The following is a 27,308-nucleotide window of genomic DNA, read 5'->3' on the forward strand; positions in this document are numbered from 1 at the left end:
ACACAACATGCTGGGACAACTAGATATCCACATGCTAGAGAATGAATTCGGATCCCTACCTCATACCATATACAAAAATTAATTCAAAATGGATCCAAGACCTCAATGTAAGGAGCTAAAACTTAAAAATTCTTAGAAAGAACATAGGTGTTAATCTTTGTGACCTTGCATAAGACAATGGTTTCCTAAGTATGACAACAAAAGCATAAGCAACTAAAGGAAAAAGAGATAAACTGGACATCATCAAAATTAAAAATTTGCATCAGAAGACACTATCAAGAAAGTGAAAAGACAATTTATAGAATGGTAGAAAATATTTCCAAATCATATATCTGATAAGGGTCTAATATTCAGAATATATAAAGAACTCTTATAACTCAACAGTAAAAGACAAAACCCCAATTTAAAATCTGCAAAGGGGAATTCCCTGGCAGTCCAGTGGTTAGGACTCTGCGCTTTCACTGCAGAGGGCGCAGGCTCAATCCCTGGTCGGGAAACTAAGATCCTGCAAGCTGCGTGGCGTGGCCAAAAAAAATAAAAATATCAACAAAAACCTGCAAAGAACTCGAAGAGACATTTCTCCAAATGAGATATATAAATGGCCTATATGTATATGAAAAGACACTATTATACTATTATCATTACAGTAATACAAATCAAAATCACAATGAGATACCAGTTCACCCCCATTAGGATGGCTATTACTAATAAAGCAATAGATCATAACAAGTGTTGAAGTGGACTGGAGAAATTGGGACCCTCACACATTGCTGGTGGAAGTGTACAATGGTGCACACACTTTGGGAAAAAGTTCCAGCATAAAATTACCAGATGGCTCAGCAATCCCACTCTGAGACATATTCCCAAGAGAACTGAAAACATATATTCACACAAAAACTTGTACATGAACGTTTACAGCAGCACTATTCACAATAGCCAAGTGTTCACCTATGGATAAATGAATAAACAAAATATGGTATATCCATACTATGGAACATTATCTTTGGTCATAAAAAGGAATACAGTACTGATACATGTATCAGTACTGTACAAATACAGTACTGATACATGCTACAACATAAATGAACCTCGATAACATTATGCTACGTTAAAGAAACCAGACACAAAAGGCCACAAGTTATATGTGCCCATTTATATGAAATGTCCAGATTAGGTAAACCATAGACAGAAGTAAATTAGTGGTTGCAAGAGGAGGGAGGAGGGGGCAGTTGGGAGTGGCTGCTAACAGATAATGGGGCTTCTTTCTGGGGTGATGGAAATAATGTGGTGATAATTGCACTCACAGTGAACATACTAAAACCCAATGAACTGTACATTTTAAAACAGTGAATTTTATGTTATATCTCAATGAAGAAAAAAGAACTATAATCGGAAACAGTTAAAACTGGTGACCTCAGTGGGAGAAGAGCAGCATACTTCTACTCTTCATTTAATACTATCATGCTGGCTTTTTTTAACCATAGGCAAGTTATTATTCAATAATTTTAAAATGCATATATGTACACGTATATATATCCACATATATGCACATGTATAGATATATGTATTTATGCTTCTGCCACAGCTGCCCAATCCATTCATCTTCTCTGAGAACTTCCCCCACTGCTGAGGTATGGGCCTCAATAGTTACGACTATCCTACATAACACTGCCCTGGCCGTAGCTGACTAGTGGACCCCTGACTCCACGGTGGGCCAATCAGATTCTCTAACCCTGGAATTTCGGATTGAGATAAAGATGCTAGCTCAAGTGGGTTGGAACTGACAGGTGAAACTGGGAGCTGTGGAACAGAGAAAGATAAAGTTTGTGTGCAGAGATGAACATAGCCTAAGGGAGAAAAACTGAGAAGCACTGCTTGGTTGGATTCCTGCTAGTTTTCCAATTCCATTCAGCAGTCTCTTGGGATACCAAGCCACCCTCCCTGCCTTTGGGTTTTATAGCCTTATAACAAATCACTTTTTTTCAGTGGTCTAACAAGGGCCAGGTGGTAGGAGAGATCGAAGGTGGATACAGACAAAAGGGGGTGAACTGTCGGTACAGAATCATGGTGACAATAAAAAAGCAGACAGACTTTTAGATGATTTTATTATTGCTTTAAATTCTCTAAACTGCTAGTGATAAAATACTACTCCTTTCCCTCCTCCACACACCAACGTCCTTTTTTTCATGAGCTAGTCTAGTTCTAGTTCTGTTAGATATGACCAAAGTGCCTTGAATATAATCAGAACTAATAATCCTGACCCAACCAGCAAAGTGAAGAGAACGTACATAAAGAATCAGTTGATAAGCATTCCTACTTTTCTGAAATTAACAGCAGTTATTAATTCACAGGAAAAAAACTCCTTCTTTAAAATAAAAAATGATTAAAAGAAAAAGAAGCATACAAAACTTTTTCTCATCTAAGATTCCTGCTCTTGTTTAAGGGAAGCAATTTAATATGGGTCAGTAAATGAACAAGCACTGTGGGGACTGAGCCATCAGCATTACGCACATAACAGAGCCCAATAAAGTATTCCTAAATCTTAAGCCTTTGGCCCTCAAGAGTCTACATATAAAATCTTTTAGAAACTGGTACAGAAACATAAAAGGCATTTTATGAAGGCTTATAGGAAAAAATTTACATACAAACAATTGTAATATGGCAGATACAAATTCAAAATATGGATTGGTTCACAAAGATGAATTATGATTCATACAGTTATGATTGGCCTCTAAGAGAATTTCAAAGTTTCTTATCCAAACTAAGAAAAAAGAATTAGGATTTGCATGTGAGAGTAACTCATACCTGGTACAATCACATCGCATTCTCTGAACCAATACAATGTCCACCAGGACTGTCCTTAGTTTAGATTTGTGGTCACAGTAACCACCACAATTTATACCATTTCTGATTGATTAATCAGTCTTTCCACTGCCTCTCCTCAGCAAATGTTCACGGAGCCCTTCTGATGTACAGGTATATTCTAGGTGAATAAAGCAGATACACGGCCTGAATTCCCAGGGTTAAAATACAGCCGAGGAACCCAAGAAACAAGTGATTTCAACAACATGCTTTACAAGCTAATTTCTAGGCCACACAGGATCCTATAATTACATGCAGCAGGAGGTACCTAACTGAGGTTCCCAAAGGAAGAGTAAGATTTAGCCAGGAAAGTGGCCCTGGGAGAGGAAGTGGGGACCAGGCAAAGGAAATAGCCTATGCAGAAAGCCTAGAGGCAAGGTTCAAAATCAAAGAACTGAAAAAAGGTTCAATATGAGGGTCTGAGAGCTGGGCAGGGGCGGGGCCCAGAAGCTTCATAAACCACAACAGACGGGCACTCCTTTTCTATCTGGGGGAAAGATGGATTCAAAACAATTTCCTACTAAACCAAAAAGAGTCTACAAGTTTAACACCTCACTTACTTCTCACCTGTAAATGCTGTTATGATAAAGTTATTCAATATATTCACAGTGATAGGAAAATATAGCAAAAATATATACTATACATCAGAACAGCTTCTACAAAAACATCATGACTGTAAGTATTAGTTGTTTTCTCTGTAAGACACACCTGTATGAGAACAAAACATTCTGGAGGGAAACACATCCACAAGGTCCAGGTTCCCACAACACTACACAAACTTTACAAAATACTGTGAAGCCAATATTTTATATCCAAATTACACCTTTTGTACTATAATGAGTCGTCTGCCTCTTAGGATCATACATGCAGGAGACAAAATCTGACACAAATACATTCAAATATATACCAAATATAAAATCATCTCATTGATCCAGCAAGACTAGGATAGGGGTATTTCTCATAAATAAATTTTCTAAACATCAATAACGGGAACTTCACCCTTTAAGCACCAAAACTTACTTTTGAAAGATTTTTCCTAAAAAGTACTTACGCCCCTGAACCCTCCTAAACCTACTGTGCAACTTAATCTTCACTCCACATTTTGGTGCCATCACTTTGGAAATCAATTATTAGTTCCAGTATTCATTACGAACATCAATCACTAGGATTCAGTGGAGAGGTATATGCCCCTTCCTCAAAAGCACCCTTGATGGATATACAGTGATTCAAAAAAAAAATTTTTTTAACAACATATGCATAGTTCTAAATTTCTTCTTTATCAGGTTGTCGGTGTTCACTGCCTACAGTCCGGTTGCCTATCCAGCCCTTCTCCTCATTTGCTGCTTCTAGTTTCAGCCTGGGAAACCAGCTAACTAAACTAGTTCAAATTATAAGGAAAATGAATGAAGATTTGTTGAGTGAGCCTTTCCTGCAAGAAGTACACACATTTTCTGTCATCGGCTTTGGCTGCTGGGGACTACTGAGCTTCTTAATAGGCGTTCTCACTAATATCCCACAACGTCTTAAGTGAGGAAGGCCACTCAACAAGTTTAAGTTACCTCCTGACACGTCAGGTGTTCTGATCTAACACACTGATTTCTGTTCGGGTTTGCGTCTACCACTCCTAAGCGCAAAACACATGGGGGTTGTGGCCAAAATGCCTAGTTAACTGCAAACAAACCTAAATTTTCCTTACCAGAAAAGTGGCATTAGCAATAATTGCAACTAAAATTTACTAAGCTTGCCTGCCACATTCTAAGCTCTTTCTATGTAGGAGCGCGTTTGAGTAGTTCAACATTTCTTGCTACCTCTGGCACAAGAGGAGATGGAGACCCGGCTGGTTTTAAAGGCACCCTTAAAGAAAAATTAAGCTGTTAACACTATATCTTATCTCGAAAAGAGAGGATGTGTGTAATACAGGAGTTAGAGCCAACTTCTGCTGCGAGGGAGCGAGTACTCCCCCGACACACCGGAAGTTTTGAAATATCCTGCAGGCTTCCCCCAGGCAAAGTGCTGTTCCTTCACCCCATCTCCGCCGGCCCTCGCGAAGGTTCAAGGGCCCCTCCGAGCTGTGCCGCACGCGGGGCTCGGGCCGCCAGCAGGGCCAAAACGGGAAGCGAGGCCGTCAATCACGGCCGCCCGCCCGCCCGCTCCTCGCGGCGTAACCTCGGCCGCTTGCGAATCGCGAATCGGGCAGGTGGGAGGCACCTGCGGCCGGGCCCGGGAAGCCGCGGCCCGAAGTTCGCTGTGTGGAACGCCGGCCAGCGCAGGCCCGGCTGGCCGTCTCGGCCGCGCGAGCCCTCGAGGTAGCCCCGCGTGGGGCCGCGCGGCGGGGCCGGGCCCGGGGCTCCGTCAACTCGGCGGCCCCCCTAGCCCGCCCCCGGCGCCGCCACTCACCGAAGAAGCCCTGCACGATCCCCAGCGGGTGGCTGAGCCAATCCTCCCCACAGGGCATCTCGCAGACGGGCCGGAGCCGGCGCGGCCCGGCGTCCCGAGCCGCTGCTCCTCTTCGCTGGCTCGGCCGCTTCTCGCCCGCGCCCTCCCACGCAGGGTGAGCCTCGCGGCGCGGGCCGCCCGGCCTCCCCGCGCCTCAGAGAACGGCGGCTGTGGCTGCGGCAGCGAGGCGCTGCCGGAGACGGGCAGGCGGCGCGTGCGGGCCCCCAACCTCCACTTTGCACAATGGCGGGAAATAGGCGCCGCCGACCGCGCTGCCTGCGACCTGGGTGGAGCTCGCGCGGGGAGAGGCGGCGGGAGCGCGCGGCGCGGTCCCGCGGCGGGGAGGCGGGGCGGGCCTGCTCGGGGGCGGGGGGCGGGCCGGGGAGGGGCGGGGCCGCGGCGGCAGGGCAGCCGCCATCTTAGAAACGGGCGAAAGGAAGGGCAGGCGCGGCCTCACGATCCGGAGCCCGGCGTCGCAGGCCGAGGGAGGTGTTTTGCTGGGTGTCACTCTGCAGGACCGAAGGGGGAAACTCCCGGGGTCCGGTTTATACATTTATAGTGCGAGCCCTTGCACAGGCTTTGCAACAGCCGCAAAGCACAAACCCAAAGAGACCTCAAAGTTATCGCTGGGCAAAACTAGAGTGTAAAGCAGCCTTTGGTGTCTGCCCACCTCATGGCGTCCTCTTGGTGTTTTTTTGTTTGTTTGTTTTGGCCGATGGCAACTCTTTTTTCTGGTTCCCTGCCCGAAACCCTGTGTAGTGACTTTCCTTCAGCTGGATCAAGTCTTACCCCACTGAGGAAGGTGTACATTTAGATAAAGGGGACTTTGAAAAACCCCAAGCTCTCTTTCTGTTATCTCAGGCACTGCGGAGGGACTAGTTCCTGATTGAGAGGCAAGTTCATAACTGTGAAAACATACCCTGGCCTGTGTCTGCCTAGAAGCTGGAAACAGCCGAGGAGCTTTGGCGAGGTTCCTACAGGACGTGTGTGTCAGGACACGCTCAGAATGAAGACGGTGGCATCACCACACACAAAAGATCAAGTCAACAGTAACCTTTGAATGAGGAAATTTGGGAAATATGCAAGTTCTGTAATGAAACAGCCCCTAGGCCTGGAATATATCTGAGAAATCCCAGTCTTATCAGCTGAAATATGGCGTATTAACGGAAGGATCTGAATGGAGTCTAGAAAGTGGGGAGCTGGAGAACCTGAACTCAGGTCTCAAGCCCTCCTTAGGGCAAAAGGGGTTATTTTGTATTTGTCACCGTGAACTGATTACATTCTGCACCCGCTATCCAGGGGTCAAGGTTGTTTGAATCCGCAGATGTAGAAACTGCAGGTATAGAGGGCCGGTCACCCAGGGCCACTGTTCTATGCCATTTTATATAAGGGACTTGAGCATCCGCAGGTATCCGTGGGGTCCTGGAACCAACTCCTTGCAACTAATACCCAGGGATAACTATGACTGGCGTACTATATCATACATCTGGCTCTGATGAGTTTGGGGGAGCTGTTTCAAATTTTTGGCATTACCACCACTTTGTTCATTCATTCATTGAACAGAGGGGGTTGCCAAGTCCCTGGTATTGAATGGAGAAACCCCCTCTTTAGCTTTGTGGCCAGTAATACACAAATTAAATATATGTCATGAACATCTGCTTTTATTTATTTATTAATTTATTTAACTTTTTGGCTGCACGGCAGGGCGTGTGGGACCTTAGTTCCCCCACCAGGGATCGAACCCCTGCCCCCTGCATGGGAAGCACAGACTTTTAACCACTAGACCACCAGGGAACATCCCGAACATCTGCTTTTAAATTGTGATAATTTCAGATTTACTTTATATGAAATTTCAGCTGGATAGCAATTCAGCAGTGGCTAGTAACACTTAAGCTTTTGGTTTCTACCTCTGTATTCAGTGATTTGTAAGCAAACAATTGCTCAGATTTTACTTAAAGAGACACTGTGATTCTACTGAAATGTAATTACTTTATAATGTTAATAATTTCACCCTCTAATTTTCCTGGGGCAAGATGTTTTGACACTACTAATAAGTAGTTATGAAAATTTAAAAGGCCAAGGGAAGGTCCCTGAGAGTACTTCTCTATGGCAAGTTTTCTCTTCCCACCACTGGTAATCACACTTCTGCCCCCACCCCAAGTCCGTATTTTTAAAGAGGATGTTACGTAACACTGTCTACAAGTAATTACCAAAGGCATTGGAAATACTGGGGTGAAAAAGGGAGATACCATCCCTGCCTTCATGGTATGTATGGTTCAGTGAGAGACTTATTACTAAATAACTATTCATTTACAACCATGATAGGTGCCAGGCAAGAAAAAGTGAAGTTCTATAAGAGGAATGAACAGCACTATCTATTCTAGTGAGGGAGTCTTGTGGGGAAAGGATCCTTCAGGGATTTCTTGAAAATGTGACATTTACACTAGGACTTGAAAGATAAATAAGAGTTAGCTAGGTGAAAAGTGTGAGGGAAAAGTGTTCCAAGCCTTAAAGGTAGGAAAACAAAAACTTGAATAGAAAATTAAAAGAATCACAATTTATTGCATGATATGGCTATCAATAGTGTTTAAATAGCATAATAATGTTACAATTTCAATATTAATCTAACATTATAATTTTTTTTGTGTGTGTGGTACGCAGGCCTCTCACTGCTGTGGCCTCTCCCGTTGCGGAGCACAGGCTCGGGACGCGCAGGCTCAGCGGCCATGGCTCACGGGCCTAGCCACTCCACGGCATGTGGGCTCCTCCCGGACCGGGGCACAAACCCATGTCCCCTGCATCGGCAGGCGGACTCCCAACCACTGCGCCACCAGGGAAGCCCCTAACCAACATTATAATTTTTTAAAATATTTTTAAATTTATTTATTTGGTTGTGCCAGGTCTTAGTTGTGGTAGGCAGGCTTCTTAGTTGTGGCATGCGAACCCTTAGTTGCGGCATGCATTTGGGATCTAGTTCCCTCACCAGGGATCAAACCCGGGCCCCCGGCATTGGGAGCGTGGAGTCTTCTTATCCACTGCACCACCAGGGCAGTCCGTATAACTTAACTTTAGGAGGCTAGGGGGATGAGGATATATAGGATTCATATATGTGATAAGGACAAAGAAGACCAAAAAGAGCAAAATCCTCATCTTTCATCTGGGAAGTCAACACATAATGCAAAGGAGAAAAAAAGGAACAGAAGTGACATGTAATCATGTTAATTTAAAAATATAGAAATACAGAAAGAATCAGCAGAAAGAATTGAATGTAGTTGCCTCAGGATGGGGTAAAAATTTCTTTTAAACATTTGCTTGTTTTCTATATACTTATCACAAATTCAGCCTCAGCTGCACTAAAATTTCCACCAGATCCTTAAAGCAATGATTTTGGTATTTGTATGCTGCCTTGTTCCCCGGCACCTAGAACAGTGTCTGACATCATAGATGCTCAATAAATATTTGCTGAATGGGTAATGCACACTTTCCATCAATTGCTCAAATCTCCTCTCTAGATATTTAGAGACATCAGCTATTTTATATACTTTATTTTCTTGGACATCTTTCCCAAAGCCCTTTTGCCTATTCCACTCTGGCCTTTGTTGCCTTCTACTTCTTAGGATCTTCTACCACCATTATCCTAACTCTTCTTCAGGATTCATCTGTTCATTGAGACTTTGAAAAAAGTCTGTTCTCTCCTTCCAGGGCTATATAAAGTTTTCCCAGGGAAGAACTGCATTTCCTAGCTACAGAAGTGTAGCTGAGGTTGGTTGCCTGGCTAGGGACTACATTTCCCAGCCTTCTTTGATGCTAGGTAGGGCTGTGTGATTAGGTTTACCAAAGAAACATGAGGGAATGTGACATCTGGAACTTCCACTTCAATTTCTTAAACATTTGGCCCTGGATATGTTCTTTGCTCCTTCCTGATGGATGGGATGGTGATGACTAGAATGACCTTGTGCTAAAGTCAGCCTGGATTTTTATAGGAACATTGCATTCCGAGATCTCTTTCTTAACAGCTGCTAGCATTACCCTAAATAATACAAAAAGTATTATCAGAAGTGGTGTGCTGTCGTAACAAATAGAAAATAACGTGGCTCTAGTTTAGTGGTTGGATAGTGGATGACAATAGGTGAAAGACAAAATGCCTCAGACAATGAAGGAGGTGATTTTATTCAGCCTGTTGCAATAGGGAGAACACGCATTCAGGACATTTTTAAAGAAGAGGGGTAAAATTTGAGATTTTATAAAACAAGGGAGTCATTGAGGATGGGTAGGGGTGAGTCTTATTTTGGAATGTGCAAGAGCAAGGTGGTCCTTTACAGTTAACCCTTTCTTAGAATACAAAAGGGAGCAGGAATTTTTTGTTTGTTTGTTTGGTTTGTTTTTTGCCTTGCCCCCATGACTTGCAGGATCTTAGTTCCCAGACCAGGGATCGAACCTGGGCCCCTGCAGTGAAAGCGCCAAGTCCTAACCACTGAACCGCCAGGGAATTCCCAAGGAGGAATTTCTTAACCATTCCTGTTTTCTGGGGAGTGAAGGAAACAAATAGGAAAGTTGGCACTCATCAACCAAGTCCTGACCTTTGTGAACCAATTGCTCTACTGTCAGAGGATACAGGTTCTATTGTTAACTATGGTCTGGCCATTGTTTGTGTATTCAGTCTCTCAGATATACCTTGCAAGCCACATATGTAATTTAAAAGTTAAATTAAAAAATGTAAAAAGCAGGTAACACTAATTTTAATAAAATATTTAACCCAACATATAAAAATATTATAATTTGAACAAATAATCCATACGAAGACTATTGATCTCTTTTTAAAATTAATTCTTCAAAATCCGGAGTGTATTTTACACTTATAGCACATCTCAATTCAGACAGCCACATTTCTAATGATCAATAGCCACAGGTGGCCACTGCTACCAGATTAGGCAGCATAGGAGAAATTGGGGCCTTCCAGGAGTGGAAAAACCAATCCATTCGGTGTTCAAACCCTAGGAGGATTCACTCAAAGGTATTTTCAAGGGTCCTTGAAGACTTCTCAGGTAAACTAGAGAATCTAGCCCTGTGGCAAAGATCAGATCAAGGTTGTAGCCTGGTTTCAGATGACCTCAAGTTAACCAACATTAGGCTGAGAGAAAAAAGAGCTCAGGTCAGACATGGAAGTTATTGGAAAAAAAAAAACCAGGAGAGGGGCTTCCCTGGTGGCACAGTGGTTGAGAGTCCACCTGCCGGTGCAGGGGACACGGGTTCGTGCCCCGGTCCGGGAAGATCCCACATGTCGCGGAGCGGCTGGGCCCGTGAGCCATGGCCGCTGAGCCTGCGCGTCCGGAGCCTGTGCTCCGCAACAGGAAAAGCCACAAAAGCAAGAGGCCCGCGTACTGCAAAACAGAAAACAAAACAAAAAAAAAAAAACAGAAGCCTGGCCTGAAAAAGTCTGCAACTGTTCAAGCCTGAAAGCAAGTCTCAGGCCCCAAACTCATACCAGCAGGAAGTAAATTGCCAAAGCTGTACAGCCCCCAAAGAGGGCATGCTTCCCAGCGCTACTTCACATATGGCCTTGGATGACCATGGTCAAGGAGAAACCCCCAGAGGGCAAAGCCAGGGCCAGGAAGAACTGCGCACTGGGGAGTTATTTACAGAGGACCAAACCAAAGACAGTCAGGACTAACCACAAACATTCTCCACTGTCAGGGCAAGGAGTATTTTCAATTTATGCCTAGCAGGATTCAGTCATTTCTATGGAACCGTGATTACTGTGTTTTCCATTCCTCTTTTTTTCCCAGTGGGAGTCTCCATTGCAGTTACCCTGTTTTTGCTCCACAACTGTCTATTGGGTGTCTTTTAGTCGTAGCTCCTGAGGAACCACATCCAGATGCATTGGAAAGGGCTGAGCTGCCTAGAGATCCTGGACTTTTAAGCTGGATGCAGCTGGTTACGCCTTGGGGCATGACTATGTTCTATTTGGGAATAAGGGTGGGTACATTATGGCCAGAGGGACAGACTGCCATGGCAACTGCCATTTGCCCACCAAAATCTTCTTCCTCGATAGTTACAGAATTGTAGTTACGATGTGGGTACCCAGGCGGGGAGTGTATTTTCCAGCTCTTCTTGCACCCCAAAGGAGTGCATTTTGTCGAAGTTCACACTAGTGGAATGTGAACAAAAGTGATGTGTGCAACTTCTGTCTCACTTGTTAAGATGGGACATTTGTCCCTGAACTGCCTGACCCCTTCCAACTTCCTTGGGTGGCAACAACTTGAGCAGCCTCAGAAGCCCCATGTTGAAGACAAGAGCTGGTCACCAACATGTACTTTTGTGTGAGTGAGACACGAACATTTGTTTGAGTCCTTGCATTTTGGGGTCTGTTTGGGAATTTGCTTGAATTCCCCTGTACACCTGTGTTGGCTATCATGTTACCCGCATCCCCCATAGGAAGACTTTCTTAGCCTTATTCTTTTACTTTTGGTAGAGCAAGTCCTTCATATTTTCTTAGAAAGTGTGCTTGAGAGGTAAATATTTTGGGAGCTGAATTTCTTTGCATTTGACCTGTTTTTATCCTTCTGGAACCTTTAGAGATCTTTGTCTCCAATGCTCCAGTATGTATGTTTTCAACCATTGTGCTGGGAACCAATGAGAAACTTGTATACTTCATTTCTGGGAATTAAAAAAAAATTTTTTTCCCTTGATGATTCCCTCCCCTGTACTTTCTGTCTCTCTTAGCAGAGCTCTTAAAATTCAGATATTGGATTTTCTTGCATGGCAATCTAATTTTCTTAGGTTTCTCTCCTAGCTTCCATCTGTTTGTCTTTTTGCTTTACTTTTTGAGAAATTTCCTCATACTTTTTTTCCTTCTACTGACTTTCTTTTTTGTTCCCTAAATATTTCTTTTCTTTTCTGTCTTACACATCACCCTGATCTTGTTTCTTGGTTGCAGATCCCTCTGAAGATATTATTGATAGATTTTTGAAAGTTCTTGCCTTCTTGTGCTGGTAATTTCTTCTAAATTGCCATTTCTTGTTCCTTTTGTGGGTCTTGTTTGAATCACTATCTTCCAGGTTAAAGAATCTTCTCAAGTATGTGGTAATCGTATTTAAAGTGTGGGGACTACCTCCCACCTGTGCTTTTTCTGATCACATCTGTCAAACTGACTTGGTGCCCAGCACATCACCTTGTACAGAAAGCAACACAAACCTTCCTCCAAAAGAATGGCCATTTCTGACAGTGACAGAACACAAGGCTCTTTTCCCACAATTTCTGAATCACCTACATGCGAGCTGATGCCTCCTACATCTCATTTTAAGCCTGGACTTCTTTCTTCAGTTTCAGAGCCGTATATCTAATGGCCAGGCATCTCCATTTTTAGGTTCCAGTTTGTCCTCCTGTTCCACTGTGTTCCCTGAATCAGAAATTAGCACACTTTCCCTTCAGTCACCTGTGTCTCATCCTCCCAGTTCACCTGCCTTGCCAGGTGGAGGTGAGTATGGAAGCAAGAGAGGGTGGCTGTCCCCTAGAGTGTGAACTGTCACGGCTCTGCCCATTTTTCCACTCTTGTATCCCCCGTGTCTGGCATAGGAGCAGGTTCACATAATAATATTTGCTGAATGAATATCTGAACAAAACAAAAAGCATGGGGACTAAAAAGGTGATTGGGAGCTCAGAGCATATACATGGGTCTTGTTGGTTTTTTGTCTAGATGAGTTTATTTTCTTACAAGTATTTCATGGAAATAGGAATGTAGCAAGCCGGTCAGGGTAGTAGGAAACAACTTTTAAGGGCAGGTTCGCACATGTTGCTCTATTTACACCTGGAGCAGGCTTTCGCAACCTCGGGTGCAGCAGCTGCCCTCGTCCGAGGCCCCTTTGCAGACGCAGCCCTGGGCACACTTGGCACAGCTCACGGGGCAGCAGGGGCAGCAGCTCTTGCAGGAGGTGCATTTGCAGGAGCTACAATAGGCGCAGGAGCCACCAGTGGCTCAGGGGCACTTAGGGTCCATTGTGAGCCGAGCTGACACCAGAGGTGCAAATCAGTGACCAAGAAGAGGCTCTTGGGTTAGTGGAGGGTGTGTTCCTGGGGCTTGTTGATTGTGAGCTTAATTAGGGGGTGATTCTGCTCTGGGCTGTCTCATTGTGAAACCCGGATTTAATTCTCTCTAGATCTTTTGTTCCCTGACCCCAACAAGATGCTTCTAATCTCCTGCCTAGAGGTTGAAGACCCAGCAGCTAGTGTTTTTGGAGCTGAGTGAAGAAATTGGGCTGGGTTTGTGGAACAGGGTGTTTTATTACTCAGTATGTATGTATTTGCTTAATCTTCCTTCTGTTTTACCCTCTCCAGAAGGGAAAACTCAGCCCTTTTCCTTTTTTTTTTTTGCGGTACACGGGCCTCGCCCTGCTGTGGGCTCTCCCGCTGCGGAGCACAGGCTCCAGACGTGCAGGCTCAGCGGCCATGGCTCACGGACCCAGCCGCTCCGCGGCATGTGGGATCTTCCCGGACCGGGGCACGAACCTGTGTCCCCTGCATCGGCAGGCGGACTCTCAACCACTGCGCCACCAGGGAAGCCCCAGCCTTTTTCCTTTAAGGGGGATGGTCAATAGTCCAGTTACTGAGAGTGGGGGAGGGGGTCTGTTTCTTAAACAGTTTTAACCAATCCTCCTAATTATAGGACCTCTCTCTTCCACTGGACTGCCACTTCCAGAGGTGCCTGAGGTCATCAGGTCCTAAATCTTTTGGTGATCCTGTGGTGCAAATAATGTTGCCTTTGAGTGTTCCCCATTACTGGTTTGCTAAATCATCTACTACTTGCCTATTTTTTTGGTGCCTTCCAAAATCTGTTGCTGCCAAATCTTCTCCCATTTTCCTCATCCTTATGGGTTTATGCCTAAAAAAACAAGCAAATCCATCTGTGTTTTCAACAGAGCTTCAGAAAGAAGAAAATGAAGATACAGCTGTTCAATCTGACATCTTTCCCCAGAAATTACTCCTGTTTCTGTTCATTCCTACTCCAATCGCTCTAATTTGAGCCACCATCATTGCTCAGCTGGTCCGCTCCATCAGTCGGCCAACTGTTCTTTCTGCTCCCGAAGCTTGCTCTTTCCTTATCTATTTTATTACACTGAAGACAGAGTGAACTTTCTACAGAGCAAATGTTATTTCTCCACCTTCCTTTAAATCCTTCTTTCAGTCCCTTTTGCTCTTAACTTGTAAGGACCCTGTATCATCTGGCCTTGGTCTACTTTTCATTCTTATCTCCCAGCTTTCTCCCAGTTGCTCACTAGGCTCCAGCCATGGGGTAACCCATGTTTCTTTTAACATTAAAATATGGCATCTTGGGCTTCTCTGGTGGCGCAGTGGTTGAGAGTCTGCCTGCTGATGCAGGGGACACGGGTTCGTGTCCCGGTCCAGGAAGATCCCACATGCCGTGGAGCGGCTAGGCCCGTGAGCCATGGCTGCTGAGCTTGCGTGTCTAGAGCCTATGCTCCGCAACGGGAGAGGCCACAACAGTGAGAGGCCCGTATACCGCAAAAAAAAAATATGGTATCTTAAGGTAACCCTACATACTGTAACTTTATCTTTAATTGTCTCTCACCACTTCTTCCGGTCCCTCTCCTCCAAGCTTTTCCGGTTAACTTCTACTCATTGGCTTTCAGGTGTCAACTTTAATATTTCTTCTTCAGGAAAGACTTTCATGTCACTCCAGATGAGGTAGGTCCTTTGTTGATGGTCTGATTGTTCTAAATAGTTGCTATCCCTCCCCTAAAAGGGTTACACCTCCCTCTCCTGATGGTGTCAGTATTCCACACAACACACTTTGAGAAATTGTACATTATTTTCATCACACTTCAGTTTATTGTTATTATGTGTTTAGTTGTCTGTCTTCCTTACCAGACTGTAAGCTCCAAGAAGGAAAGGTCCTGTGTCTATCTTGTATACCATGGTACCCCAATGTTTAGTATACTGCTTCGACCACCCATAGTAATGACAAAGACCCCCTTGACCAAACTCTAGAATGGCTACCAACAGCTTAAGGCTATGTCCCCAGGATGAACCCTGTCCCCCTTAAAATGCCTGCCTGAGAAAGCTCAACACTGCCAGGAGAATTTACTGTTTCTTCCAACCCAAACCAGGTGATAGGCATATAGGCCCTGAACCTCCCTTAAAGCAGTTACTTTAGAAAGCTTGCGATTATAAAACCTTTCTCCACCCCTTTCGGATATAAATCTTTTGTCACCCAGAACTGCCTTCTCAAGGACCTGAGAGCTGTCTCCTCCCAGCCTGGTGGGTACCTTGCTCTAACTTGTACCACTGCATGTCATAAAGATATGAGAAGTTAATTTCTGCTCCATATAAGTGCCAATTAACAAGCCCAGTCACATGGACCAACACCCCTTGGCACCCTTCGATGCCTTTGCCTTAGCACACACCAGTCTTTAAAGTCTCCAGCCTTTTGTTTTTGGGAAGTTCAGTTCACGATGAACCCACTTCCTTAATGCAATAAAAATCTATCCTTATTGCTTTAAACTAGTATCTGGCTTTGTTTTTGTTTTGTTTTGACAGTAAGCATACTAGTTGTTGAATTAATAAATAAACAGATACTATATAGGTGTGAACAGCTGGGGGAGAGGGTAGTTTCATTATTTGAAAGCTTCTTTTGGGTTTCTTCTATCCCTCTCCCACCCTCCAAGAAGTTGATTATCTGTTATTTTTTCTTTCATAATCTCTAACTATGTGAAAGATGACAATTATATCCAAATTATCCATAGTGCATTTTAGGATTAAACTAGTCAGATTATTTTAGACAGGTGTAGAAAACTATTAAAAAAGTCACACGCCTATTTTAAATGTCAATTCCCTGGTTTCACTTTTAAACTTTTTTTTCTTCTCTTTGGCTTAAAAACTTCAAAAGTTCTACCATTTCTATTTCTGGGTGAATGACAAACAAGAGTTCAATTCAGTTCAAAACAACGTGGGCGGGTTAGATGCGGGTGTTTGGTTACAATTGGTGAGTTTGGCTAGACTTTAGCTGCAAATGGCCCCCACACCTTTTCCTCCCTCTGTCAGCAGCTAGCACTCTGCTACCTGCGCCTGCGTGCTTTCCCTGTTCCTCCAAAATTTTATCTAGTTAGACGCTTCTGTGGGTACTTTTAGGAAGCCTAGAGAGCCCCCCGCAAGCCGAGATTTTCAGTGCCGATTAGTACTTTGATTCACAACCATATGCATTCCCTCTCCCACGCTCCAACCTCAGTCGCGGCCTCCACCTCTGCCTCCCTTCCGGCCCCGGCAGCGGCCGAGGGTGTCACGTGCTAGGACTCGGGCGTGAAGCCTGCGCCGCCATGTTGGTTCCTGGCGGCATCGTAGGAGAAGGCAGAGGGAGGCTGACCAGCCGTCCGGAGTTCCGGCCCTTGTGCGCAAGTGCGGAAGTTTGTTGGCCCCGACCGTGACCGGTTTCCGGCTGGTGGTTCCGCACCGGCCCCCAGTAGACGTGTAACGGAAGGTGGGCCGCAGCCATGGCTGAGAGGAAACCTAACGGTGGCGGAGGCGCAGCTTCCACCTCCTCGTCGGGCACGAACTTACTTTTCTCCTCCTCGGCCACGGAGTTCAGCTTCAACGTGCCCTTTATCCCAGTTACCCAGGCTGCCGCTGCCTCGGCCTCCCTGCTCTTGCCCGGAGGTAATAAGGAGATGAGGATCCGGTGGGGCAAGTGTGTGCGGGGAGGTGGGCGGGCGGCGGGCGGTGGCGAGGGTCGGAGGGGAGGTTTTCCTTGTGCCTGGACCCGATCCTCTGGTACCTTGCCAGGGCCATCAGTGGCCAGGTTTGAGTGTCCTGAGGACTTTGGGATGTTGGGGGCGGGGGCCAAGCTCTTCGTGGAAGGAACTGTTCCCAGTGCTGGACACTCCTGAACTGGCATTCCACAGATTTTTGTTGAACACCTCCTGTTGGACACTCAGGTGCTTGCAGGGAATGCAAAAAAATTAGTGCCTCCTCCTCTCCTAGGATACTGTAGGATATCTCTTAGGATAGACACGTAGTATTTGCAAAGTAGAGGTACAGAACGCAGTCATCTTTCAAGGCGATGCATCATTTTCTCTAAGGAGCCCTTGCTTGTTCTCAAGTCCCTACTCCTGTGTGCATCTTAGCACTTTGTACATATCTTTATTATTGTCTAGGGAGATTGCTTTTTAACGATTACGTGGCATAACCCAGACCTGGTGTTGGGGAGCACAGACTGTATTCCAGCCCTAGCCCTGCCAATTACTTGCTGTGTGACCTCAGGCATATTACTTTACCTCTCTGTTCTTCATTTTCCATATGGGCTGTGATGAGAAGTGAACTGATTTTTGTCAGGCACGGAATATAGTGCTTGGCACATAGTGTTATATAAATGTTTGAGAAATAAACATGTCTGCCTCTCTATTTGGACTGTGGGCTTCTTGAAGTTTGCAGCTATAACTTATTTACCTTTTTATTTCTAGGATCTTGTTTAGTGCCTAGCACATAGATCCTCAGTAAATGTTGAATATTTTCCTGTTGAATAATTTATTCTTGTTTGGAAGACTGAGGAAAGTTTAATGGAGAAGTGAAGAAGGGCAAATCAGAGACAATACATGATGGTTCCTCTTCCCTTGTGTTATGTTTCTTCTTGGTACTTATCACCACCTGATGTGTACAAATATTTGTTTATCCTTTTAAAATTTTTAAATTTATTTTACTTTTTATTTCTGGCTGCGTTGGGTCTTCGTTGCTGCACGCGGGCTTTCTCTAGTTATGGTGAGTGGGGGCTACTCTTCGTTGTGGTGCGCGGGCTTCACATTGTTGTGGCTTCTCGTTGCGGAGCATGGGCTCTAGGCGCACAGGCTTCAGTAGTTGTGGCACACGGGCTTAGTTGCTCCGTGGCACGTGAGATCTTCCCAGACCAGGGATCGAACCCTTGTCCCCTGCATTGGCAAGTGGATTCTTAACCACTGCACCACCAGGGAAGTCCCATATTTGTTTATCTTATCCCACTAACATGTAAGCTCTATGAGAGCAGGAACTTATGCCTAGAACAGTGTCTGGTATGCTGTAGACCGATTTTTCAATAGAAACTTATTGAATAAATGAAAGGGTGGCAGTCAGGAATATGTATGTCTTGTTTTGATAGTGTGGCTGAAAGGTTCATCATTGCCATTTTTGGTGGAGGACTAGCATGGCTGGAGCAGAATGCTTTGGGAGGTTGCAGGAATAAATAAGGCTGTACATGGGGTTTTCATGTCATCCTCTGCTTCACAGATGTTTGATTCATGCCCCATCTTCCTTGCTATATAATTTGTTTGTGTCTGTTACTGTCCGTAAATGCTAAACATCTTCATTGCTAAGTAACAGGATAACTTACCTGTCTTGAAAACTATTGTTTCTTGGAGATGATTTATCTTTTTATTATTTTTGTTTTTTTTGCGGTATGCGGGCCTCTCACTGTTGTGGCCTCTCCCGTTGCGGAGCACAGGCTCCGGACGCGCAGGCTCAGCGGCCATGGCTCACGGGCCCAGCCGCGCCGCGGCATGTGGGATCTTCCTGGACCGGGGCACGAACCCGTGTCCCCTGCATCGGCAGGCGGACTCTCAACCACTGCGCCACCAGGGAAGCCTGGTTTATTTTTTTAATAGGAAAATTAATACTTTTTAGAACTAAAATTCTGTAACAAATATTTTTCTACCTTTAAAAAAGATTTGATCATTAGAAACCCATTCAGATAATTTCCAGAGACAAAAGGAGAACCTGTCACATTGGAAGCAACAGTTAATCATGTCAGTGAAAGAGACACATAGGAAGCAATTCCATTTCACAAACCTGGATTGAGCAGCTTCCGTTTGCCAGGCCCTGTTCCCGGTGTCCGGGAGACACAGAGGAGCAGAGAGCATTGCCCTCACGACTGCACAGTATATACAGACGCAGTGTACCCAGCTGTGTAAGTAATTGTGATACAGGTTTATGACGGCTGGAAAGAGGGATTGATAGGCTGCTCTGAGAGCTGTGGCTGTCAGGCTGGCTGACCAGGGAGAGGATATCCCTCGGGCCTTCAGGATCTCACAGAGGAGGCAGTTCTTGAGCTGAATATTGAAGGATACATAGAAATTAGGGAGTCTGGGGAGACAGACATGTGAGAATCTGGAGGTGTGAGAGAAACCTGCTGATTTGGTGGGATTTGGTGGTAGGTGCTCACATTCTCTTTCCATCCCGTGCTTTTTCCCTCTCGCCCCGTCCCTCCCCCGCTGCACCCCTCCATGTGACTAGAGTGAATGCAGGGGAGTGCTTCAAGTGGTCAGCGGGGCCCAGATCACGAAGGGCCTCAGACACCACACTGAGGAGTTTGTAGTTTACCCTGTGGGGTGTGGAGGGTGCCCTTGAAGAGTTCTGAACAAGGCAGTGGGGTTAGAGGTGTGTTTCAGAAAGACTGGAGTTTCCTGAGGTTGCAGAGATTGCACCAGAGTGAAGCTGACCGTAGCAAGAGCGGCCGATCCGGAAGCCACTGCGAGTCAGGCAGGAGCCTGTGGCACTCTAGCCCTGGTCAGCCACACTGGGTGTGAAGAGCAGGGAACAGATATGAGAGATTTCTACACAGTCGAATTGATGGTATTTAGTGACTCACGGGGGTCCAGGCTGTGCAGTGCAGAGTCCCCTTCTCTTTGTTCAGTTTCAGCCCCAAGACATAGCACCACCTGGCATGTAATGGATACTGTGTACGTATTTCTTTAATGAGGATCTGAATGATTAAATGAAGGGTGTGAGGGGGAGGGAGCAGTCTGAGAGAGATTTCTGGTTTGAGTGTCTGGATGGTTGTTGGCAGACATCTGTTGAGGTTAGTGATGTGTGTAAAAGGGGGGACATGAAGGGGGACAGTTAAGATGACAAATTCAGTTCAGGCTTACTAAGTCTGAGGTATATGTGACTGAACCTGTCAAAAAGTATTGAGGAGGCAGTTGGAAGATAGGTTCTGGGACACATAAGATCAGTCTCAGTTTGAGACAGAGTTGGGAGTGTCACAAGTATACAGGTGCTTATTAAAGTTATGGTTCTTGATGCCAGATGTGTCCACATGTAATTAGAAAGTGCCCCTGAGGTGAGGCTGGCAGCTTGTTGAGATCAGTATTTTGTTTGTAATTAATGCTAATCAGAAAAAAGTCTCTTGGATCAGGTTGATCCCAAGTTGTCTTAAAGGATGAAAGACACCACAGAGGTTTTCTCCTCTGCTTTTAGATGTTAAGACATCAACTAAGAAATCTGAGTCCAAGTGAGGTTCATGTGACTGAAAAGAGAGGGTAGGAATCGGAAATGTATCAGAAAAGTAGAACGATATAAGCAGACAGTGCCTGGGGTGCCGGGGGGGGGGGGGGCCCTTGTGCAGGAAGATATTTTTAGTTACAAAGAAACAACTCAGAGGAGTATTTTGAATAGTGGAGTATCTCAGTTAAATTGATGTGTGTGAAATATAATGAGAGCAGTCTAAGAGCTGAAGGCCTCATTCAGTAAAGGTCAAGAAGGAGCTCAGAGCTTGAAAGGCCACCCTTTGGCAGGTCTCAAGGGCAGGGACTAGTGTGCCTGTGTGCTGGGAGAGGGTCCACCCTCCTGATCTGCTCTATGCCTCCAGCAGTGGGAGATAAGAGGGAATTGGAAATGAGAGGGAATGAGATGGGAGAAGGAAAAGATTAGGAAGAGGAAGACAACGTTAGAAGCTAAGGCCTCCTAAAAGTTTCCTGAGGAAAGGTAGACTGGGCTTTTTTATTTCTGTTTATTTATGTATGTATGTATGTGTGTATGTATGTATGGCTGAGTCAGGTCTTTGTTGTTGCGCGCGGGCTTTCTCTAGTTGGGGTGAGTGCGGGCTACTTGTTGCAGTGCACGGGCTTCTCATTGCGGTGGCTCTCTTGTTGCGGAGCACGGACTCTAGGCGTGCAGGCTTCAGTAGTTGTGGCATGCAACCTTCAGTAGTTGGGGCTCGTGGGCTCTAGAGCGCAGGCTCAGTAGTTGTGGCGTACGGGCTTAGTTGCTCCGCGGCATGTGGGATCTTCCCGGACTAGGGCTTGAACCCATGTCCCCTGCATTGGCAGACGGATTCTTAACCACTGCACCACCAGGGAAGCCCAGACTGGACTTTTGAGGCCATGTAGAAGGAAAATGTTTTTATCACTATTTTAGGACTTGGTAGCAGAAGAGAGCATAAATAGTTTGATGCTAATAATACCCACAGTGAAGATCAAGTTGGGCAAAGGGAAGTGAGGAGAACTTCCCTTAGTTAGAAAATGACTTTTCCAGTGACTTGGCATTCTCTAATGACTATCTGGTTGTGATACTGTGTGGTTTTAGGGATGGCAATTAACGGTTGACCTACTTTGCCTCAGGAATACAAATACCACATGTTCACTTATATAATGAGTGCTTTGTAGGTAAGAGCCCTGACACACCCCTTGTTGTCAACAGAGTTAATATCTGTACTTTAGTTTCTTGTCCTTACTGTAGAAATAAAGTTTTGTGTGTTTGGGTAGCAGAACAGTATTTGAATTGTTTCTTACCAGGAAAAAACAGTATTCAAAATAACATGTAAAACTAGGAGTATAGATTTTGTTTCCATTTTTAAAACCTTCTCCTATATACATATATGTCTACATAATTTATACATGTCTACAAAATAAATAGTATATAACTATATTTATTTTAAAAGTGTGGAAAGGTATTTATCAAAATATTAACAGTGTTAACAGTGATTGTCTCTGGGAGGTGAGCTTACGAATGAGTTAGTATTTTTCCCTCTTGTTTCTTATTCATGTTTTCTAGTTATTTATTTCAAAGAAAAAAAAGTTTTTCATTATTGTCTTTAATGCAGAAATGTAAGTTTGAACAACAAAATAAGAGGTATAATTGCTAGATCTGCGGTATAGAATCTTATCTACAGAGTGATGGCATACCTTTAAACCATGTACCCTTCTGTTCCCTTTCAGAGGATTCCACAGATGTGGGTGAGGAGGACAGCTTCCTTGGTCAGACTTCTGCTCACACGTCTACCCCACAGACATTTAGTTACTTCTCTCAGGTATCAAGCAGTAGTGATCCTTTTGGGAATATTGGACAGTCACCGTTAACAACTGCAGCAACATCGGCTGGACAGTCAGCATTCTCCAAGCCCCCAACTGCTCTCCCTTTTACCACCGGATCCCAAGATATGTCGAATGCATTTTCACCATCCATTTCGAAGGCTCACTATGGTGCTCCACCTGCTTCACAAACGGGAATAAATACTTATCTGCCTTCTCAGCCTAGTAGTCTCCCTCCTTCAAATTTTGGGAGCCCACCCCAAGGAACGCCCCAACAAGGATACAATCCATATCGCCACACAGCTGTAAGCAGCAGGGCTAATCCTTATATTGCACCGCCACAGCTGCAGCAGGGCCAAACACCGGCCCATCCTACCCATCCCCCGCCCTCTGGACCCCCTGTTCAGATGTACCAGATGCCTCCAGGATCTCTGCCATCGGTATGGAAACATGTTTTTTATATCCTAATTATTCACTGTAATTTTTAATCGCTCTCATCTTAACCTGTGTTTTTGAAAACACTGTGCTTTTTTTTTTTTTTTTTTTTTTGCCGTACGCGGGCCTCTCACTGTTGTGGCCTCTCCTGTTGCGGAGCACAGGCTCCGGACGCGCAGGCTCAGCGACCATGGCTCACGGGCCCAGCCACTCCACGACATGTGGGATCTTCCCGGACCGGGGCACGAACCCGTGTCCCCTGCATCGGCAGGTGGACTCTCAACCACTGCACCACCAGGGAAGCCCAACACTGTGCTTTTAATAATCAATATGATGACAAATTATTTTCAGAGGGTATTTTTTTTAAACTACATGCTTTGAAGTAAACAATCTTTTAAAGATAGCTCATTGAATGGTTCATATTTCAGTTTATATTATCTATTTATGGAAGTAGTAATTGATTTTAATGAGTTAACCATATGCCAATATTTCCAGATTTAATGTAACATACCAATAACAAATGTCATCTAGGGACATGTGAAAGTCGGAGCAATTATTAGCAGACTGCCAGCTTCTCATTTTTTAATTATACTATTCAATCAAAACACTCAATTGGTGGGACTAAAATTGATTACTCCAATAATTTCTTTTATTTACATTTATGGAGTTTGGATCTAGACAGTCAAACTCTGTCTCAGGGGAGGAATGGAATAACTTTTGCATTGGGTAAATTTTATGAAATTCCTTTATGCCTTTTTTCCCCACTAATTATTCAACTGACTTCCAAAGGGAAGTGAACTGAATCAAAAAAAAGGGAAATGACTGAAAGGAAGAATTAAGAACCCAGCCCAGTGTGGCAGAGATAATAGTATTTCGATCAGAGTGTAACCTGACTTCTCTCTTGGGGATGAAGAATGGGTTCCATTTTACCATCTAATTTAAATCTTACCAATACACAAACTCTTGGTAATGTTGGATTTCAGCATATTGGAAAGTAACCAGATTTGTAGCATGTAATATAAGTTAGTATACTTTGTTTGCTGATCAAATTTTGTAAAGATTCCTAATTAAGAATTTTTAAAATGACAATTTTAAATATAAAAAAAGGTTGCAGGGCTTCCCTGGTGGCGCAGTGGTTGAGAGTCTGCCTGCCGATGCAGGGGACACGGGTTCGTGCCCTGGTCTGGGAAGATCCCGCATGCCGTGGAGCGGCTGGGCCCGTGAGCCATGGCCGCTGAGCCTGCGCGTCTGGAGCCTGTGCTCCGCGGCGGGAGGGGCCGCGGCAGTGAGAGGCCCGCGTACAGCAAAAAAAAAAAGGTTGCAAAAATAAAAATAGGACAGAGAACACCCCAGTACCCTAATCCAGATTTACCTGTCATGAACATTTGTTCTATCATTTGTGAACGTGCACGCTGACACGTGTTGGAGTATCCTTTTCTCCCCTCCCTCCCTCCCTTCCTTTCTCACTCTGTATATGTGCAATCTTGGGGGGAAACATTTGAAGATCAGTTAAATACATTATGATTCTTTACTCCTAGATTCTTCAGTGTGTATTTCCTGAGAATAAGGGTATTTTTTACATAACCACAGTACAGTTATCAACCTCAGTACATTTGCATTGATAGAATATTCTAAAATGATTTTTAATAAAAATTTAAAAAAATAATTGTATTCTGATTTTAAAAGTATTTTCAGTACAGAAAATTTGAAAAATGCCGAATAGCCAACTGAATAGAAATTGCCGCTAGAAAACCCTGTTTTTATTTTGTTTTATGTCTTTCTTATCCTTTTCTCAAGATAAAAGCATAGTGTTTTGTTTTTTTTTTCTTTTTTAATTAATTAATTTATTTATTTTCGACTGCGTTGGGTCTCTGTTGCTGTGCATGAGCTTTCTCTAGTTGTGCCTGAGTGGGGGCTACTCTTCGTTGTGGTGCCCGCGCTTCTCATTGCGGTGGCTTCTCTTGTTTCAGAGCATGGGCTCTAGGTGCGCAGGCTTCAGTAGTTGTGGTGCACGAGCTTAGTTGCTCCAGGGCATGTGGGATCTTCCTGGACCAGGGCTCGAACCCGTATCCCCTGCACTGGCAGGCGGATGCCTAACCACTGTGCCCCCAGGGAAGTCCCAACACAAGCATTATGTATGTTTTTTGTGAACAAGCAAGCAAGCATTATGTATGTTTTTTGTGAACATATTTTAGGTGTTATTAAGATTTTTTCTATAACGTTTTTAATGGTTCTAGAGAATTCCCCATATGAGTAAAAGATGATTTATTTAATCAGGTTTCTATTAGACATTTAGATTGTATCCACTGATTGTCTATTATAAATAACTTTTTGATATACATTCTTATGGGTAAATTTTTACAATTATATCTTTAGGATAAGTTCTTAGAAATGGAATGTCTAGGTCAAGGAATATGCACATTTTATTTTTATTTATATTTATTTATTTATTTTTGTCCATGGCGCTTGTGGGATCTTAGTTCCCTGATCAGGGATTGAACCTGGGCCACAGCAGCGAAAGCGCCAAGTCCTAACCACTGGACCAACAATGAATTCCCAAGGAATATGTATATTTTAAAGATTAAATAAATCACAAGAGACATACTGCTAGGTTGATTTCTGTAAAGGTATTAGTTTACTTTGCCACCAGTGTGAGAAAGTCCTGTTCACTTTGCAACTGATTTTGGGGTTTGTTAGATTTTTAAAAGTTTTACTTGCTTTGGAGCCTGGTTATTAAATAGTTGTCTAGAGAAATATTTAGGATAATCATTACTATGTTAGTTTGTGTGTGAAACATATACAGAATTGTTCCTTTGGACAGACATGATGGTCCTAACTTTTGTCCCCCCCAGATTCCTCCTTCAGTGCAGCCAGGGCTGTCCCCTCCAACCCAACAGCAGGCACCTGCTAGACCTGCGGGTCCCTCTGTGCAAGCGTCATCTCTTTTTCTACTTCAAAACCAATATGAACCTGTCCAACCCCACTGGTTTTACTGCAAGGAGATAGAATACAGGCAACTGTGGATGCCTTTCAGTGTGTTTGACTCTTTGAATCTTGAAGAAATCTATAACTCAGGTAAGCACAAATCCTGCATCATTTGTATCTGATTTTAGGAAGAGAGAAATGAAGAGTATTCATCCATGGCCTACTTTTTATGAATGTCAAATTCTTTAATCCTTGTAGAGCCTGCCAGTCTCTGTACCTTAAGATGATAATATTAATGTAAGTTCTGAGTTATTTGAGCAAGGTATTTGAAGAAATGTTTTAGTAATTTTCCTTTTTGTTTAAAGGTAGTTTAAATCCAAGAAATAGAGTCGTTCATATAACCCAGGTGTCAGTTTTCTTATTTCCCTTATTTGTTTGTAGCTATAGGGCGTTTATAAAGCATTTTCTATGGAACTCTTGTTACTGAAGATGCTGTGAAAAAAGTGTTCCATGGTCAGATGAGTTTTGGAAGTGCTGTAACTACATCCATCTCTTGAGATAGTGCACAAGAGTGTGTTAAGACTCTGAGAAGTCTTCACTATAGAAGTAGGTTTCTTTGTTTATCCTGATGATAGTTCATCTTGGGACTTAAAAATCACCTATTCTTTAGAAGTATGCTTCATGGAGCATTGCTGCTTTGATTAAAAAAAACAAAAAACTACCAATTATTTGAATTATTTCATGATCATGCTTTTATATTTTACCCTCGTTATTTCTTCTCCACTTAAAAGAATCATCATTTTGAGCAGCACAGATTAATCTTAAACTTCTGTTTTTTTAAAAAAATGAGCTTAGTTCTTTGTCTTTAAGGATAGACAAGTCACCATATTCATTATTTATTACTTTTAAATGTACCTTGTAACTGTAGAGTTAAAATGTGGTCTTTGTGCTCCAGTCCAGCCAGACCCTGAGAGTGTGGTTCTAGGCACTGATGGAGGGCGCTACGACGTTTACCTCTATGACCGGATGAGGAAAGCCGTGTACTGGGAAGAGGAGCCAGCTGAAGTGAGACGCTGTACTTGGTTTTACAAAGGGGACACAGACAGCAGATTTATTCCCTATACAGAGGAGTTCAGTGAAAAACTGGAGGTACGTGGGCTTTATTCCTTTATGCTTTTCTTTAAAACATATAGACTCTGTATACGTTGGAGCCTCATGTAACACCACTCACAGTGGAGCAGACTTTATTTACAAGACAGCCTATCTTGATCCTGTGTGCAAAGAAGATTGCCTCTTAATTGGTGTCATCTTTCATGAGGTACTAATTGTGGCCTGGTGTCTAAAGATAGAATGTTTTTCAGGGGAACATCACAGATCTAATATAATAAGGTACTTATATCAAATCTTCAGAAGAGCTTAGGCTGCTGTGATATGCTGCTGACAACACATGCCAAGGAGATGGATGCTTTTCAAATTAATATTCAGTAAAAGCCTTGAAATTCACCTCTGGTTTATGAAAACAAATATAAGAATAGGAACAAATATTGTGAGACTTTTTAGCCGTCTTAAAATTGGTGGTTAATGTTG

The 27,308-nt window shown here is 43.9% G+C and overlaps 2 protein-coding genes across 6 annotated transcripts in view; one reads left to right on the plus strand and one right to left on the minus strand.

The window, feature by feature from the left end:
- MCMBP (minichromosome maintenance complex binding protein) overlaps positions 1-5,317 on the minus strand; it is a gene marked incomplete at its 5' end in the record, with an annotated part of 66,359 nt that extends 61,042 nt beyond the window's left edge. For both annotated transcript variants that reach the window (XM_082673350.1, XM_082673349.1), the window contains one exon: positions 5,260-5,317. In XM_082673350.1, the coding sequence (XP_082529476.1) occupies positions 5,260-5,317 (58 nt within the window). The remainder of the gene's footprint in view (positions 1-5,259) is intronic.
- An 11,440-nt stretch (positions 5,318-16,757) lies between these two features.
- The window catches only part of SEC23IP (SEC23 interacting protein), a 46,946-nt gene continuing 36,395 nt past the window's right edge, over positions 16,758-27,308 (plus strand). For all 4 annotated transcript variants that reach the window (XM_082673351.1, XM_082673352.1, XM_082673353.1 and 1 more), the window contains exons 1-4: positions 16,758-16,965; positions 22,269-22,801; positions 25,649-25,871; positions 26,677-26,870. In XM_082673351.1, coding sequence (XP_082529477.1) covers positions 16,803-16,965; positions 22,269-22,801; positions 25,649-25,871; positions 26,677-26,870 — 1,113 coding nt within the window. In that variant the 5' untranslated portion in view covers positions 16,758-16,802. The remainder of the gene's footprint in view (positions 16,966-22,268; positions 22,802-25,648; positions 25,872-26,676; positions 26,871-27,308) is intronic.

Source organism: Grampus griseus (assembly GCF_964374135.1).
Source record: "Grampus griseus genome assembly, chromosome: 16".
Classification (NCBI taxonomy): Eukaryota; Metazoa; Chordata; class Mammalia; order Artiodactyla; family Delphinidae; genus Grampus; species Grampus griseus.